Source organism: Ictalurus furcatus, chromosome 6, assembly GCF_023375685.1.
Source record: "Ictalurus furcatus strain D&B chromosome 6, Billie_1.0, whole genome shotgun sequence".
Taxonomy (NCBI): Eukaryota; Metazoa; Chordata; class Actinopteri; order Siluriformes; family Ictaluridae; genus Ictalurus; species Ictalurus furcatus.
Genome location: NC_071260.1, coordinates 31,002,463 through 31,016,468, shown reverse-complemented (window position 1 = coordinate 31,016,468; position 14,006 = coordinate 31,002,463). Strand labels below are relative to the sequence as shown.

The window sequence follows — 14,006 nt, the reverse complement described above, 5'->3', positions numbered from 1 at the left end:
TAGTATCAATACAATCCCCCGACATACTGCAACCGCCATGTTGGCATTATCATGTGACCTTTGATGTCATCATAAACATGAAAATCTTAAACGGACCACCAAATTAAAGCGACCGCACTAACGGCAAAATGCACATCAGGGAAAGTTAACTGAATTAGCGATGTAATGTGGGCGGGGTTACTCTTACTCATGTGTTTCTTATTGTTCCCTGATTGGTTAGTGCTCTATTTAAGTTCCCTGTGTTTCCTCCTTAGTTACTGGAGCATTAACTCACGTCAGGTTATGGCTGAGTTTCTGGTGTTCTTATATTTGTTATGCTTGTGTTAAGAAGTTCTGCACGTGCATCCGCCTCTCTGAACTCTCCCCTGTGACGGTAGATAGACAGATAGATAGATAGACAGATAGATAGATAGACAGATAGGTATAGATATAGATAGATAGAACACAGGTCACTCTTACCTATTTGCATGTCTATGGTGAGGAGTTTGCTTTCAGAAGGGAATAGGATCTTCGGAGGATCTTCAGTCAGAGGAGCTGTAAAACACACACACACACACACACACACACACACACTGTTAGAATGACCATCAGTATCACATTGTACTGTCTCCTTTATATAACCAGGTTCAGTAAAGTGCATCTAAATCACACGCAAATATGCCACAGATATTTCTGCTTTGCTTCTCTCGGTCCATTTCTAACACACGCTGTCACACACTCACTCGCTATCATCGCTTTAGAATTTCTCTCGCTGCGTAGGCAGTCTGCAAATTACAGGTCATTCCCTCCAGCCCAGCTCAGCGCTCTCTCTCTCTCTCTCTCTCTCTCTCTCTCTCTCCCTCTCTCTCTCTCCCTCTCTCTCCCTCTCTGTGTGTCCTGCTCTCTCGAGACTGCTCCAGTCTTATTTGTTCAGTTACAGTCATTCGAGCACATACAAATACAACATACTGCTCTACTCCTTGTGCACTTGCACGTGTTCATGCCGTAATCTGGGGAGGTTATGGGATGCGTGAGGGTGGAGGTTTGCGTGTGTGTGGGCTTACGTGTGCGAACGGATCGACGCGATGGAGACGAGAGAGGAAATTAGAGCAGGTGAATTATAGGCACTGGTGTATGGGTCGTGTTCGTAACTGCAGACTGACTTTGAGCTGAGTGTGTGTGTGTGTGTGTGTGTGTGTGTGTGAGATGTGGTGTGTGGTTAACAGACGTGGGCACTGGTGGAGCTTTAAGCCGTGTGATCGCTCATCCAAAATCCAATTTTCCTTCGCCGGCAGAAAGCGCACTGGCCCTTCCCGCCAGATTAGTCCGGGCCAGTGGCGGCTGGCAAGAAGCAAATTAATGAATTACTCTGGTGGAATATATTCTCATCACAGCCCTGACCCACAGCACATACTTTCCAGGCAGCGTTTTCTTGAGCCGGAGGAATGCGCTCAAACACACACACACACACACACACCATGTTTTTGCTCAAGTTTTTTAAGTCATACGTGTGCTTTTATTTACAATACTATCGCGAGAAGTCTGTCAGCGATGATATATATATATATATATATATATATATATATATATATATATATATATACAGTCAATCAATCCTCCTGCTTCAATCACTCCTTCAACCTGAGACAAAGTTAGTTAAAATACCAACACATAAGCAACAATATTCAAGTTTTAAAGGTCAAGCGTGTGCCAATTCTCTCAGGATGCTCTAAATTAAAAAGCTCGATCTCAGCCTCTTTCTGAGGATGGCTGGAAAATACGGAATTGTTATTATGCGCAGCGGCTCACCCGTGGGATGTAACCGTAATTGGGCACAAATCGGGTAAAGTAGTGCAGTCAAATGGAAAATATTACGTTTAAATTGGGATCAAGTAAAATGAGTATTCTAAAGCACTCCGATCTAAACGACGCTATGTAATTAGAGCCTTTATTCCTGCTCCTGCTATTACACTTTAAACTGAATATTTTACTGTGACAAGCCAAAGAAAGGCAGAGAGAAGCACGGAGCATCTCCGAAATGAAACGCCGTCTACATCTGACTGAAGGATGATACATTAGCACGGCGGGGGGAAAAAAAAAAAACAAAAACGCATCCATATTTCCTTAATAAGGACTCTGTAAAAAGCACTGTAGCACATATGCTAAACGCTCTCGTCAACAGTGATGCATTAATAATGAATGCAGAACCCCATCCCCTAAGGGAGGAGGGACAGCGAGACGGTTTTCATGTGTCCGCTCCTTCGTTCCTGGTGAGAGAGCTGGAAAAGCGGTGGTGTGGGCTGGCTCAGGGACAAGGGATGGGAGGGGGTGTGATGGGGGGATGGCGTGCAGAAGGGGAAGAGAGGAAGATAGAGGAGTGCGAGCCAGCACTGTGGGGGAGCGGTTAGACGCGGCAGGATGGAATCTACCGAGAAAAAAGGAGGAGGTGGAGGAGGGGGGAGAAAAGTGGTCCTCTATTTAACCTCTACTTTCCAGTGTGTGTGTGTGTGTGTGTGTGTGAGAGAGAGAGAGAGAGAGAGCTGTCTTTCTAGCATGCACACACATACATACCCACTCTCAGACTGTTCATACGGTTTGTGACTGACAGACTGAGAGTAGGAGAAGTGTTAGAGTACAGACTCCTTCTGAGATTCACAGCTCTTTTTCCCCATACACACACACACACACACACACACACACCCCGGGCGAAATAAACTGTCTCCTAGTCGCCATCTCCGCTGTGTATTACATGAGTTTCCCTCAAACGTGTGTGTCAATAATAGATCTGAACTCGGCGTCGCAAACAAACCCTCGGAGCCGCTACGATGCTTTTCCATCAGCGGATCAGTACACGCCCGTCCGAGTCCACACGAATACATACGCCCCTTACACACCCCTGTCACACGCTCGGAACCACGGTGGAGTCCGAAATGGCCGTACGCGTAACCGAGGTGCGCGCCCGCCGCCGAGATGCCGAGCAGAACGCTACAAGCTTTGCCCTTCCTTTTTAAGTGTGTTCCTTGCTATAGAAAATAGGGCAACGTTTGATGCTTCAAAAGACACGAGGAGCTATTTGGGGAGTACGCTGTGGCCCACAGAAGTGCATATGTTCCACTTTAGAGAACCATCCTGATCCCGTGGAGCTGTTTTACTGTCACAGCAAGATCTTTCTATGGAGAGTTACTCATGGGCATGTGCGCTTGACAAACACACACAGACTGTAGGAAATACAAGCTAAAACGTCAGAAGATGAAGGAGACACACACGAGTGAGATACATTAAAAATTAATTGATGTTGCAAGCATCACTGTGTGTGTGTGTGTGTGTGTGTGTGTGTGTGTGTGTGCTAAGGGCCTAGACACTTAGCAAGAATTTAGCAGCTTCTGTAATTAAGCCTTAATTAATTATGATTACATAACACTCCACCATGATTAAGGACACAGACTCACACACACACACACACAGGTACGCACACACACACACACACACACACACACACACACACACACACACACACACACACTTTGCCCTGATTAGACCTAACAGATGCATGGTGTTGTGAGTATGTGTAAAGTATGTGTGATCACAACCCCAGTGCACCATGGGAAGCCTGCACGAGCTCAAAACAACATCAGGAAAAGAAAAGTGCGCTGAAGCATCAGCACACATGCACTATGGATGGTTCCGCTACCTCCAGAGAGGAATAATTATCTGTAGTGATCTCTAAAGCAGGAGTATTTCTTTCCAGTCTTGCTCGAGCTCCAGGTTTGAACTCCGGAGCTGCTTCTCCGAAGCCGTTTCTGCACCTCGAACTGGAGTGAAAGTGTCTTCCTGTTTCTATAGTAATTCAGCAGCGTGGGCACCGTTGTGCTAAGGTGTGCAGATCAGAGAAAGGATTGGCATCGCCCTTGGCACACCTCCACAGGCCCCTCTTGCGCGCACACACATCCATACACATGCACAGCATCCAGTCCCAATCTGCTGTTGGCATGGTCACCACACAGGTGGCCATGGAAACTGTAATCTGAAATAGCTTTCACACAGAAAAAATGTGTAAGTACATCAGCGTCCGTGTTTCCATGAAGCTCTGCCCATGTAAAGCTTCGAGACAAGCAATTAGACTCCTAACACGCTTAGTGTGGCAGAGACCACAGCAGCGTTAGTGTTGATAAGTAGGACTACAGTTCCCTTAATCAGTAGAGAATCAATGTTCTTGTGCTCTTCTTCAGTTCAGTTCTCCGAGTCCAGCTAATGTATCTGTTTCTATTGTGCTGGGTTTTTATTTCATGAAAAGTAATCTTATCTACAGTCGAGTTTACATGCATAAGTTTACATACCCCTTGCAGAATCTGCAAAATGCTAATGCTAACGTAAGACGGATGATAAAAAATCCCGTGTTGGTGTTTATTTAGTTCTGTCCCGAATAAACTATTTCACATAAGAGATGTTTACATATCGTCCACAAGACAAGATAATAACTGAATTCACACAAATGACCCCGTTCAAAAGTTTGCACACCCCCGATTATTAATCCCGTGTGTCGTTACCTGGATGATCCACGACATGATGTGTTCATGTTTTGTGAGAGTTCTTCACGAGTCCCTTGTTTGTCCTGAGCAGTTAAACTGCCCGCTGTTCTTCAGAAAAATCCTCCAGGTCCTGCACATTCTTTACTTTTCCAGCATCTTCTGCATATTTGAGCCCTTTCCAACAGTGTGGCTGTATGATGTCGAGATCCATCTTTTCCCACCGAGGACGACTGAGGGACTCGTACACGACCATTACAAAAGGTGCGAACGTTCACTGATGCTCGAGAAGGCAACACGATACATTTAAGAGCCAGGGGGGTGTAAACTTTTGAACAGGATGAGAATTGTTCGTGTTTTGTTTAAAGATCTTGTTATTTTCATTTAGTACCGCCCTTCGGACACTACGTGAGATATCTCCATGTTTCCCAGAAGACAAAACACTATCAATTTACACCGATGATCCTGCTCAAAAGTCAAAAGTTTACCCCCCCACCGTTATTATTGTATCTTGTGGACTATATGTACACATCTGCTATGTGAAATAGTATATTCGGGACAGAACTAAATAAACAACAACATGGGACCCCTCAGTGATTCATATTTTTAAAATATAAACATTATTGCCGATTCTGCAAGGCGTACGTGAACTTATGACCTCGGCTGTATTCTCCGAAACGTAGTCTTTACAGAACCATATGCAACATTAAAAACCAGTAATTCACAGATGTGTCAGATGTAATGGAAGATGATTTGTTGTAATCTCCGCAGAGGATTATGGATCATTTGTTGTTTGTGTGAGATAAGGAGTGTGTGAGGAGACAGTGTGTGTCTATAATTTGATAGGAAATGATAGTCAATCATACTCAGTCATCTCTGTTCACATTTATCTCCCCTAATAATATCAGTGCCCTCTAAACACACACACACACACACACACACACACACACGAGCAGTTGTGATATCTTTGTCTTCATTGTGACATTTTAATCCAGTTTTCTCCCTGATTGACTTTCTTGCAGAACAGTCTCCATCAGTGTGTGTGTGTGTGTGTGTGTGTGTGCGTGTGTGCAAATAGAGTATTAAAGCTAATATACCTTGCCCTGACTGAGATATCTTCTTGTCATTCAGATTAAGACTGTGCATGTTGAATTTGAATTGCTTTGAGTATACTTTGCAATGCACACACACACACACACACACACACACACACACACACACACACACACACACAGACACACACACAAAGCCAGAAGGTCTAAAATCATGTTTGCAGTAATAGATTGTCAGCACATACTCAAAAACAAGAAAGCCATTTTGTGTCTCTGAGCTGTTACCTTTCTCAGGCTGAAGGCCATCAGACTTTACAAGAAGAAAAAAAAAATCCAAGAGAACTGATGTAGCACGAGGAGCAGACACCAGAGCAATTACCGCAAGCATACTGCTGTTGAAAATGGCCAATGTCTGGAAGTCAGCCACAATCCAGCACTCAGACAGATCTACCGTACGTACACAACTCAACTGTGAACATTTGGACCAGTTAAATTTTTTGGAACTTAAAATCGGACTATATCGGTCTAATCTCGGCCATATGCCGGCTTTATTCGTCTCTTTATAACGTCGCAGTGATCCAGATCTTACCCCAGAATCTGCTCCGCTGCACAAACGACACCATCATAGCACAGACAGTGTGTACGTCTGGTCTACTATTACTGATCACATGACCACCGGACCTGTTGATTATTGCTGTTAATCACAGACCATCTGTTTGATTACAAGCAGCGAAACCATCGGAGCATGAACTTACACAGTTTCTGGTTGTGGAGAGCTTAATTCCCTTGTGTGTTCATCAGTGTGTTCAGAATTCATCAGTATGGTAAATGGCTCGCAGAGCGGCAGACGACTTTAGTTCATTAGTTAAATTTGTACAAATCATAAATTTACAGCGATCACGTTACGAGTGTACGGTACATTCCATCGTTAATTCTTTAAGGATCCTAGTCGAAAGCCGATTTTAACCAGTAAACTCTCAGGACCTGTATCTGATATATCATCCCCCCTCCAAAACTATTAGAACCAGCAAGGCCAATTAATTTGTTTTCGCTGTAAACTGAAGACGTTTGGGTTTGAGATCAAAAGATGAATATGAGAAGAGAGTGTAGAATTTCAGCTTTCATTTCCTGGTATTTATATGTATGTCGACGTGTTAAACAACATAGAACATGGCACTTTTTGGTGCCAGACAACCCAATTAGTAGGCGAGCAAAAATATTGGAACGCATGACTGGCGGGTGTGTCCTGTCAGATTGATCGTTTAAATAATAAATAGCTCTGAACATCTAGTCTTGGTTTTAGCCTTCAGCCTTCAGGGAGTGAAGCAAGCCGTTTTGAAGCTGAGACAAGAGGGAAAGTTGATCAGAGGCATTGCGGAATGTCCTGAAAAAGAAAGAAACCGCCGGTGTACTGAACGACAGACACCGAACGGGTCGGCCGAGGAAAACAACAACAGATGATGACAGGAATATTGTGAGAGCTGTGAAGAAAAACCCGAAAACAACAGTCAGTGACATCACCGAAAACCTCCAGAGGGCAGGGGTGAAGGTAACACAATCCACCTTTCGAAGAAGATTTATAGTAGAAATATAGAGGCTGTACCAGAAGATGCAGAATCTGAAAAACAGACCGGAACTCACAAAGAAATACAGCGAATGTTCTGGAACTCTACTAAAGTGATGGAAAGGCCAGAGTGTGGAGAACGAAAGGATCTGCTCGTGATCCAAAACACAGAAGCTCGTCTGTGGAACATGGTGGAGGTAGTGTCATGGCTTGGGCTTGCATGGCTGCTTCTGGAACATTCTCACTAATCTTTATTGATGATGGAACTCATGATGGTCTGTTCTCATTCTGTCTGACAATTTACAGAGAAATGCATCCGAATTAATCTGGAGGAACTTCATCATGCAGCAAGACACCGAGCCAAAACACACTTCCACCTCAACACAGGACTTCATCAGGGCGGAGAAAAGTGGAAGGTTTTAGACTGGCCAAGTTAATCACCAGTCCTTAACCCAACTGAGCAGCATTTCACCTCCTGAAGAGGACACTGAATTGAGAAACCCCCTGAAACAAACAACTACTGAAAGAAGCTGCAGTAAAAACCTGGAACTCCAGGTGTAAGGGTGTAAGTGTAAGGATCTGAGTGACTTTTACAAGGGCCAAAATGTGATGGCTGGACAACGGGGTCAGAGCATCTCCAAAACGACAGGTGGGGTGTTCCCAGTATGCAGTGGCTAGCAACTACCAAAAGTGGTCCAAGGGAGGACAACTGGCAAACCGGTGACAGGGTCATGGGCGCACAAGGCTCATTGATGTGAGTAGGGAGTGAAGACTAGCCCGTCTGGTCCGATCCCACAGAAGATGTACTGAAGCACAAACTGCTGAAAAAGTTTCTATCAAAGCTGGCTCTGATAGAAAGGAGTCAGAACACACAGTGCATCACAGCTTGTTGCGTTTCGGGCTGTGTAGTCGCAGATTAGTCAGAGTCCCCATTCTTTCCACCTCAGAAAGCGATACAATGGGCACGTGCGCATCAGAACTGGACCATGGAGCAATTTAAGAAGGCGGCCTGGTCTGATGAATCGCATTTTCTTTTACATCATGTGGACGGCCGGGTGCGTGTGTGTGTGCGTGTGTGTGTGTGTGTGTGTGTGTGCTTACCTGGGGAAGAGATGGCACCAGGATGCACTATGGGAAGAAGGCGAGCTGGCGAAGGCAGTGTGATGCTCCTGGAAATGTTCTGCTGGGAAACCTGCATTCATTCCTGGCATTCATGTGAATGTACCACCTACCTAAACATTGTCGTAGACCGAGTACACCTCTTCATGGCAACGGTATTCCCTAACGTCAGTGGTTTCTTTCAGCAGGATAACGCTCCCTGTCACACTGCAAACATTGTTCAGGAACGGTTTGAGGAACATGAGAAAGACTTCAAGGTGTTGACTCAGCCTCCAAATTCCCCAGATCTCAATCCAATCGAGCGTCTGTGTGATGTTCTGGACAAATAAGTCCAATCCATGGAGACCTCACCTCTCAATTTACACGACTTAAATGACCTGCTGCTAAGGTCTTGGTGCCAGATACCCCAGCACACCTTCACAGGTTTTGTGGAGTCCGTGCCTCGACGGGTCCGAGCTGTTTTGGCGTCACAAATGGAGGGGGACCTACACAATATTAGGCAGGTGGTTTTAATGTTATGGCTGATCTGTATATACGGTATATTTGAATATACTGTAGTGTGAATATCCATTTTTTATACATATCTTTGTTGATGTGTGTAAATTTGAAGTGGATATATGATATTTCCCCCACACTAGATATCATTTACATTTGACATTTTATTCATTTAGCAGAGACTTTTATCCAAAGTGACATACACATGAGAAAATACAAGCAAATGTATAGTAATTCTTAATTCATATATGGGGTCGTTGACGCTAGATCACCGTGTGTCAAGATCGTGAGCTTTAACATTGCTATATTGTCTTATATACTGTGAAGGTGAAGGTTGCGGTGAATGTTTTTATTAAAAGTGAAGACGGGCATGCGCAAACTAATCCAAAGGACAATATCAAAGACAGAATCTAGAATCAGGCAAAGGGTCAGGCGATGTAAAAAACAGGAATTCAGAGGACGGGACTATGATTGGGAAACAAGAAAACAAACGAGGGTCAAAAAAACGAATGAGCAAATATGAAACAAAGGCTTGTTATGTCAGATGGGGGTGGGGATGGGGGTCGGGGGGGGGCGTGTCAGTAAGACAACATGGTGGAATCGATGGATGCAACTCGTCTGTAGTTGACAATAAATTTGCTGAATTTGAATGTTTACTCGTCTCAGAAGAAAACGTGACAGAGGAAGACGGAGAGAGAAAGAGCGATAATGAAAAGTCAAATATAAACCACACTTCTTACGGGTATTTAGCAGTGGTACGTCTTTGTCAGGCTTTTTTATTTATTTACAATAAAACAAGCTGACTGCCTGCACAAAATATGATACGATAGCGCCGTACAATTACGATATAGCCTGATCCATCCATCCATCCATCTCCTATACCGCTTTATCCTGTTCAGGGTCATGGGGAACCTGGAGCCTATCCCAGGGAGCATCGGGCACAAGGCGGGTACACCCTGGACAGGGTGCCAATCCATCGCAGGGCACACTCACATACACACTCACACACCCATTCATACACTACGGACACTTTGGACACACCAATCAGCCTACCATGCATGTCTTTGGACTGGGGGAGGAAACCGGAGTACCCAGAGGAAACCCCCGCAGCAAGGGGAGAACACGCAAACTCCGCACACACAGGGCCACGGTGGGAATCGAACCCCCAACCCTGGAGGTGTGAAGCGAACATGCTAACCACTAAGCCACCATGCACCCCGATATAACCTGATATGTAACGATAAAGTTTACTTCATAAATTGCTTAAAAACATCAAAAAGCAACACGCAGCTCATGCGCATTCTTTCTTCTTCATTTTCTAGAAGGAGAGTGAAAAAAAAAACTGGGTTTATTTCGCAGTTAATTAAGTAGACCGCCATCTCGCTCTGAACAACGTGACTCGAATGCACCTGACGTCTTAATTACGAACTTCCCAGGACGACTTGAACGCACAGTTAGAGTCCACGGTAGCCGTATTAGTAGTCGGAGGTACACTCTGGGAAATGGAGTCAGACGCCGAATTCAGTATTGACATGAGACTAGTATAACGCTCCGCTGAGTTGCCAAATTATTTAACACTCATATCTAATAATCTCTGCGTAAATGAAGACATAAAAGCGGAAATAAACAGTTATTTCCCATATAGTTGTAACTCACATCTTATTCCACTGTGCGTGACCATCCAAGACCAAACTTCCATCTTTCTCAGCTTATAAATATGTGCCTTAATTAAGTAGAACAGGCGCATGATTTCGTTTAAATCGATTAAAAAGTCAGGTAAACGATATGTAAAGCACCATATCGAGCAGCGTTTCAGTCATCCGCGTTTCAGTCATCAGCGTTTCAGTCAGAGTTTATCGAAAGACGCTTTAACCTTTCCGCTTTAACGCTTTAACCGCCCTACTGTATTCCGGCGCAATAACATCAGCGATGATTAAGTCCATAACTGTCTGCTCGGCTAAGCCCAGACTGCTAAGTACGATTTTCTTGACGGATGCGATTGCAGTGAACAGATTATGCAGATTTGAAGAAGACTAATATGGACCACGCGAAAGCCTGTGATTTATCAGAACACTCAACAGGAACATCTGCCTCTGGTCACTGGACTCCCAGAATGCTCATCAATAGTGGCTGTGGTTTGTTCTATATAGATCATTTGCTGAGTAATGCTGGCGTGATTCATTCTGATGCAGCGAACGCACTACAAATGGACTGCACTGGCCAATGCCTTTCATGATTAGCTAATTGCACCCAACCATTTAATATCCAATTAATTCTGCGGTTCTTCCCGGCAGGAATTTAGATTTAATGGACGACAGAGATAAAGCGAAGCATGCGCATGTGTCTGCAGAAACGTGTGCACGTGCGTGTGTGAGCGCAAATGCAGCTGGAAGGTCACCGAAATAATGGAAGTTAAGTGTGTGTGCATGCCAGTGCAGTAAAGTGGGTCGGCTGCGCTGTCACAGCTCTATAATGAAGTGCTTTATCACCGCAGTTAACGTTATGAAGACACAGCACCCTGAAATCGCTTTATTAAACAGCCTTGAGAGAGGAGAAGCACAGCGTATTAAATACATACATTAATCTGATCTATCCCGTTCTTCCCCGTTCTCGTGGTAGCCACCTCCATGCGTACTAACTATCCTGTTATGTCATGTGTGTGGGAAGTGATGGGCTTTAGACACGCCTCCTCCGGTAAATGTGTGCTGGTGTAGAGGAATTCACACACATTTGAGTATTACCTGTCACACTCAGGTGAGTCGTTCGGCGCACGAGGAAGCCTGCGAAGGGCAGCTCACAGGTGTAGTTCCCAATGTCATCCTCCGTCACCTCCTGGATAGAGAGAGTGTCTCCGGACTGCAGTATACTTGGCCTCCACTGCCACTCACTGCACTCCTGCTCACCCAAAAGAGAGAGAGTGAGAGAGAAATAAGCCAATCAAGCATAAAGAGAACAATGACAGCCAGAAGGCAAACACACTCAACACTCTACCTTGTACCACGTTATCTGTGGCTCCTGGCCAGGCTGGATGAAGTCCTGGATATCAGGGCAGGAAATGTCCTTGCTCTTGCCCAGCTCGGCCTTCTCCGTGTAGCGCAGTTTGGAGTTATAACAGGCCGCCGTGTCATTATCAGCCACCAGCAGAGTCATGGACACCTTCATGCAGAACGTCGAGTTCCTGTTACAGCCACAGAGAAACACACTTCGCACTCAACCACAGACTGCTCCACATTTGAACGTTCCCACTGCACGAATACATGAAAAAATGCTTAAACCGGTGCGATACCTGGCTTAAACTTGTCATTTCAACTCTACTCAGCTATTAAATAACTGACCATTTAAAACCAGCCTGTGAAGGACTTTCGTTCATAGCTGAGTTCAGCTGATTAAACCTGACCTCACTGAAGGAGTGGAAAATCTGCACCAGTGCTAAAAGAAGGAAATGCTAATTGCGCTCGCTAGCATAGGCTAGTCAGCTCCGCTAAGAATTTGGCAAATGATCTTAGTGGTGGCTTTCAGTTTATTGGCTTTTATGTAACCAGTGCGGCTTTCGTTGCACACATGGTTCAGGTTACTGGGAATAAAATTCTACATGTTAATACAACAGCCTGTCTCATTTCCTTTCTCTTTCTCTTGGCTTGCTTTCCTTGTAAGGACCTTCCACTGACATAATTATTAATGCAGGACATTTATGCTCGATTATGTCTACGCTTGAATCTAACCCTAACCTTAAACTCAGCAAATAAAAGTAAACCTTCATGGCTCGTTCCGAAAAATAAATAAATAAATAAATAAATAAATAAAAACCTCTAAAACAACACATTATGTGATTTGCTCAATGCCCTGCTGCCTAGTGGACTGCCTTTGCACTGTTTGAGGATTTGTGTAGCACCTGACAAAAGTTTGATAAAGATATGACCTCACAACCATGTGCTTGAAAGTTTGTGAACCCTTTTCGAAGTTTCTATACATTTTTTTTTTACACGAGTCGTAAGAGTAGATAAAGAGAACCCGATTCAACGAACGAGACCAAAATATTATACTTGGTCATTTCTTTACTGAGGGAGATCTCTCTCTTTGTCGACTTTTAGGAAAATCAAATGACGTCTTATATCATATTCATGCCGAATTATAGAAACTTGGAACGGGTTCACAAACTTTGTGAGTGCTCATACAATCACCACACACGGCACAGTGTAGGAATATTACATCTATATAATATACTCCGTGCTCCAAAAATGGGGGACTTGGGCAATACTCCTACCTCCTCTACCTCCTCTACCCCAAACCCCCCCCCCCCCCCAACTCTCTCTCTCTCTCTGTCTTCGTTGTCTTTCTCCATCCTCTTCATTTTTAACTATAGACTACTCGTTACTTAGATGCTTTCAAAACATGTCACCGCTGGAGCTTTTGTCGTATTCAAACTGTTACCCAAATTATTTTCCGTCCCTTGTGCTTTTATGCCTAAAAGATATCAAAATAATATACCAAATAATACTGAGTACAAGAGTCCCAAGTGATTGAAATGAACACGCCCACAGAAACAAAGAGAGAGAGCTGCTTTCTTTTAACCGGTGACTCTATATACTGTTTGTATTGCTAATTCCAGTGATATTACAGGGTTGGTATACAATCCATTGAGGGCAGACAGATTATAGACTTATTAAAGGATAATGGAGATCAAATATAGTCATATGTACAGTAGGTGTGTACAGTACAGTATGTTGTCCAAATTGAACTTCTTTAGACTTTAAAATTTAGGGTAATGGAAACTTATATGCATGAATTAGCATGCAAACTGCACATGGACTGGCTAAGTATTATAATTTATTTACATGTAACGTTTTTTTAAAAATAGCATGTTCCTCAAGCCAGCGGATGTAAATACTGTAGCCGGAACTACCGAAGGTATTGAAGCTGAAATGTTTTACCACATCTTCCTACAATTTCTCGATTTGCTCCTTGACCCGTACGTCCTCGGAAACGCTGCTATATATTCCTGGCTGCTCTAGCAATGTAAATGTATGTAATTGCTATTATTTTGCAGTGGAAGCTATATTTTTTGCAGCGCAAGTACATTATACGTACATTACAGTTATTAATATCAAAATGCACACGACATGATGTTTCAAAGCACATTCCGAATAAAAAAAAAAGTCATTTCTTCTGAAAGTTAGACTATCTACTGTACATGTGTGCCTGCATAAACAGACAGACAGACAGATAGGTAGATAGACACTCACACACACACACACACACACATGCACACAA

General features: G+C 43.9%; 1 protein-coding gene across 2 annotated transcripts in view; it reads right to left on the bottom strand.

Annotated features, from left to right (window-relative positions):
* Positions 1-14,006, bottom strand: part of il1rapl1a (interleukin 1 receptor accessory protein-like 1a) — a 124,203-nt gene that overhangs the window by 31,288 nt on the left and 78,909 nt on the right. For both annotated transcript variants that reach the window (XM_053627634.1, XM_053627635.1), the window contains exons 4-6: positions 11,727-11,913; positions 11,477-11,630; positions 460-534 (exon numbers count right to left, since the gene is read on the bottom strand). In XM_053627634.1, coding sequence (XP_053483609.1) covers positions 460-534; positions 11,477-11,630; positions 11,727-11,913 — 416 coding nt within the window. The remainder of the gene's footprint in view (positions 1-459; positions 535-11,476; positions 11,631-11,726; positions 11,914-14,006) is intronic.